The 4,683-nt window shown below is 45.1% G+C and overlaps 1 protein-coding gene across 1 annotated transcript in view; it reads left to right on the top strand.

The window, feature by feature from the left end:
• Pmar_PMAR024730 (Nuclear mitotic apparatus protein, putative) overlaps positions 1 to 4,683 on the top strand; it is a gene marked incomplete at both ends in the record, with an annotated part of 9,952 nt that overhangs the window by 2,844 nt on the left and 2,425 nt on the right. Inside the window, 12 exons of the mRNA XM_002764524.1 lie at positions 229 to 375; positions 570 to 673; positions 726 to 787; positions 1,171 to 1,320; positions 1,370 to 1,533; positions 1,585 to 1,700; positions 2,229 to 2,517; positions 2,585 to 2,704; positions 3,164 to 3,343; positions 3,411 to 3,548; positions 4,063 to 4,181; positions 4,421 to 4,509. Coding sequence (XP_002764570.1) covers positions 229 to 375; positions 570 to 673; positions 726 to 787; positions 1,171 to 1,320; positions 1,370 to 1,533; positions 1,585 to 1,700; positions 2,229 to 2,517; positions 2,585 to 2,704; positions 3,164 to 3,343; positions 3,411 to 3,548; positions 4,063 to 4,181; positions 4,421 to 4,509 — 1,678 coding nt within the window. The remainder of the gene's footprint in view (positions 1 to 228; positions 376 to 569; positions 674 to 725; positions 788 to 1,170; positions 1,321 to 1,369; positions 1,534 to 1,584; positions 1,701 to 2,228; positions 2,518 to 2,584; positions 2,705 to 3,163; positions 3,344 to 3,410; positions 3,549 to 4,062; positions 4,182 to 4,420; positions 4,510 to 4,683) is intronic.

The following is a 4,683-nucleotide window of genomic DNA, read 5'->3' as shown; positions in this document are numbered from 1 at the left end:
TTTGTGTATGGGCGTTTATGGAAAGTGGGTAAAAAAGTCCGTAAGTTGCCTGGTGTTGTGAAAAATCCTTATGTCATTGAGCTCTATGAGACTTTGTGGTGATGTTGTTGCTTGGATGTGAGCGGGAATGATATCATGTTTATCCACTGGCCTTTATGGAAAGTCCGGAAAATCCAGCGGTGTTGTGAAAAACGTTGTTGTTTGGAAGTGTCTTTTCTCCTCCTTCAGGCGAAGGCCTCCCCTACCTCGTTTCTTGAGCTTGGTGCTAACAGGGCGAGCCCGAGTTCCTTCTTCCAGTTGTCAGCGAGATCTACCTCCTCTGGTGGGTCGACTGTGGCTGAGTTGAGGAAGAAGACGGATGCTATGGTCAAGAAGGTGAGAATTGGTTGTTTTTACCCGGGGAAAAACGTCGGGTGGCGCGTGATGGAAAACATCGAAACTCTAAAACGCGTAGCCAGATCACATCACTTGATTGTGGTGAATTTGTTATTGATGTTGGTTTCTCGACTACAATGGTCCCGATCCGGTCGTGATTCTTGGTGGAAGCATGCTGCTGTCTTGATGATCAGTTGAACGCCCAGATGGCTCAGCTAGATGTGGATATGGCAAAAACTGTTAAAGACGAGAAGGCTGATGTGGCTAAGTTGGAGAAGTCTCGAGAGGCATCCGATAAGTGAGTCGGTTTAATTTTGTGGCGCGCGAAATTTGTGTTCCGTGGATGGCAGGAAAATGGAGCAATCGGAGCACGAGTTTGAGAAGGAGGAACAGAAGCTTGTGGAAGATCCAGGTGGGCATGGCTGGGGGGGGAGCTTTCTTGTCGCGGTTGCTGTTGTCAAATCCTGCACAATTGTGAGAAAATATGCACATGGTCAACTACTTGTGTCGGTGACAATGTTGAAAATTCTGAGGAAATTTTCATGGGTTTTCATACATTTCTAGTCTAAGTCGTCTTCTCGACGCAGTGAGGAAATTTTTGAGCTCTTTCAATAAACGTTTGACACTGTGAAAGTTGCATAAACCGCTCTGTCGTCGTCATGCTGTCTCCCGCCCTCTACTCGAGAAAATGGGAATAATCGTCCGGATTACGGCCGTTCGAAAATAGACGCTGTGAAAGTTGCATAAACATCTCCTCTGCTTATCTTATGAAGGTAGAATGCTTCTTCGCCTCAGGGCCGTCTGCCGGAACTTCCTCCTTTATGGAGTCTTCGAAGGGGCCGGCGTTTTTGGAGCCTCTTAGGAAGGTCGCCAACGAGGCTCGGACGTTTTCGATGAGTATGCGGCAGGAGGCGAAACAGTTGGAAGATCTAGCCAATAAGAAATGTAGGGAATTTTGTGGCGCGTGACGGAATGCAGCTCCTTGTTTTATCAGCTCGCACGCTTAAGAAGCACCCTGTGGGAGAATCTGCATTCGCGCCTCTCTCGTTGCTGGAGGTGGGCCGGGGTCCCGACGTGCCCGATTATGCAGTGGCCATGAAAGCGGAGAATGATGACGATGCTAAAGTTCAGCAGAGCTTGGCTAAAGCAGAGAAGGCGGTAAGTTGTTTATTGTTGGTTTGTGGTCATACCGCGCCTTCCGCAATTCAGCTCGCGACGCTCAAGGAGGATGTGCAGACGCAGTCGACTGATCTCGCTAAGGAGGAGCGGGCTGATGCAGTGGCTAGTAGCTTTGTTGAAGGCGATGGGAAGAAGAAAGTTGAAAAGTGAGGAAAATATTATCACTAAAGGAAAATAATTATTTGATGTTTAATGGAGTTTCACCCGTTTTATGTGAACTGGTATAAAACTCCGTGAAAAACGCGATATTCACACTACATAGTAGTCGTGAAATATGTTTTTCAATAGTGTTTTTCATATCACCAGGGTGAAACTCCAATAATAATTATTCTCAAAATTTATAATGAGGAGAAGAGGGCGAACTTTTCCGTATTATTTAGAGCAATGTTCGTGGGAAACTACAGGCGTTGATGATAATATGAAAAATTATTTTTGGTGGTTTTCATACCCTTTTATAGTTTGTGAGGCAACTCTCAAGCTCAGCTGAGGTAAGCGAACATATATTCGAAAACTGTCGCGGGGTGGACTCCATTTTTCGGAGGAATATGTTATAAGCAGTGAATTGTAGTAAAACTACAACTTTGTTCACGACATGCTAAGCTGAGCATCTTTGGTGGTCCTGTAGCGGACCTATTTTGAATCTATATGACTACAACCTAAAGATTCCATTGCAGGTCTGGACAGAAATTGAATCAAATCAACAGTGTTGGGGGCACGGCGCTCCTCCAGAGGAAAGGGAAGAAGTATTTCGATGACGATGATGATGATATGAGCGACGACCTCTCTGGCTCTTCTTTATCGATGGTGGATGAAGACCCTGATTTCAAGGACGACTCGGGGGCGGAGACTTCGGGAGATGATACCGAAGCGGCCGATGGAGTTTCGGCTGGTTCTGGCGAGGGTGATTCATCCTCATTTGATTCCTCATTTTTGGAGGCGAAAGAAAAGAGTCCAATAAGCCTGGTGGGTATTTTCGGACATGTTTTGAATCTTAGATGGGTGAACCTAAGATATGTTTTTTTTGTTTTAGGACAGCGATGAGCTGAGTTCTCGTGAGAGGGAGGCGGCACGACTTGACGATGCGTTTAATAGTCAGCTGGCTAAACTGAAAGCGAGCAATTTGGAAATGCAGGCGGAGGCGAAGGCTGAGGTGAGCTTTGTCAGAATCACTACTGGGGGGCGAGCCGAACTATATTGCGTAAACAATGGAGTTTCACTACCCGTTCTACGTGAAGTGGCGTAAAACTCGGTGGTGAAAAACGCGATATTCGCGGTGATATGCAGTAGTCGTGGAATAAGCTTTTCACCAGTGTTTTCATATCACTAGGGTGAAACTCCAATGTAAATATGTAATGTGATGAAAGTAACCCTTTGGGACTGTGATAGCGACAAGTTGTTCACTATCATTAATATTGGGAATAACGCGTATTTTTCGCATTTGCATTATATCAAACTCACACGTATCATATGGCGAGTATTATCATTGGAGTTTCATCCAGTTTACGTAAAGTGGCGTAAAACTCCGTGAAAAACGCGATACTTGCGGCTTGCAATAGTCGTGAAATATGTTTTTCACTCCATTATTGCATTTAAAGTGATTATTGTTCAGCTTGACAAGGCGTTGGATGACCAGGCTAAGTTCGAGGCAGAAAACCCGAATCTGAACACCGACATTTCCTCGTTGATGCAATACGGCACCAACGACCAGAGCGCTTACAATTTCGAGAAGCACGCAGATGAGATTCGTGACCTTAAGAGCAAATGGGAGAGGGAGGCGAAGCAACTCGAGGTCAGTTTCGAACTGCTGGAAATTCGCAAAATGGTGGTGGAAAAAGCGCGCGCCCGTGACTCATCAGGTTACGCGGGATACTTCGGAAGCTGATGCGGAGTGGCAGAGTAGATTGGATGCTCTGAAAGAGCAGAAGCAGGAGAAGGAGGCGAAGCTCGACAAAATAGAGGAGAAAATGGCGGCTAGTGTGGCGGCTTTAAAAGAAGTAAACTTTGTTGAACTACTTGAGGATGTTAGTTTTATTATATTATTACGTCAACCTATGTGTTGGACGCTTGTGTGGAAATTATCACCAATAGATTTTGATGATAGAGTTTTACCCTAGTGATATGAAAAACATATTTGGCGACTACTACAGGCCGCGAATATCGCGTTTTTCACCATCGAGTTTTACGCCACTTCACGTAAAACGGGTCGTGAAACTTCAATGTTCTGATCATCATCGCTGTTGGTGCGGCACAATGCAAATGAAATTTTAAGGGAAAACTCGTTGGCTATTTATATAATGCTACCATAATTCGTCCGTAATAAGTGAGGGAACTCCTTGAGTCAGCTGAAGGCAGCGAACATATGTTCCTATTCCAACGTCGGTGGGCAGACGTTGAGCGGAGACGTGTCGGGTATATGGAGGATTATATCCTTTGTGGCGCGCGCTTTTTGTTTGAACGAATGACGATGAATTTGTGATGGCAACGTAATTGTAAGAGTGCGTTTTTTAGGATTCTCATTCGATCAGCGATATTGTGAAACAGCGCGAGAAGCACACTGGAAAGGAAGAGTCATTTTTGGAGGTTTCGGGGAAGCATGGGAGAAGTACGGCTGAGGAAAGTCTTCATAGGTGAGGAGCTGCTCGAGAAACGACATAATGAGGTTGAATGTTGGAATGAATATTCGTGATATGCGCGGGGTGCGGTAGGGATGTTGCACGCAAGCGCACAGTATGTGGATTTATTTTGTTTTTTTTTCTCACGAGAATGCATATGAAATTGGCAAGCACTCTATGGATACGAATTTCGTAGTTGTAAATTTATTATTTCTATCGAAAAATTCGAGATTTGTAGTGGACTTGATCGTCAGATTGAGCAATGAAATTGACGACGACCTGGCTAAGACGCGCGCTGATGAGCTCACTATTCGTGATGAGGAGAAGCAGTTTAAAAACGACGGTCTTAGTCCGTTGAAAGAGTAGATGGAGAATGGTGATGTTGGGCATGCGAACATGCTGTTGTCGGGACCTGAGGTTGAGTTGGGTGGGAAATGTAGAGCAGCGAAAGGGATTACCAGTGTTAGAGTAGGAATATATGTTCGTTTTCCTCACTTGAAATTTGCATCAGGGTAGA

This window comes from Perkinsus marinus (genome assembly GCF_000006405.1).
Source record: "Perkinsus marinus ATCC 50983 genomic scaffold scf_1104296977064, whole genome shotgun sequence".
NCBI classification, from domain to species: Eukaryota; Perkinsozoa; order Perkinsida; family Perkinsidae; genus Perkinsus; species Perkinsus marinus.
This window is presented reverse-complemented; position numbering and strand designations above follow the sequence as displayed.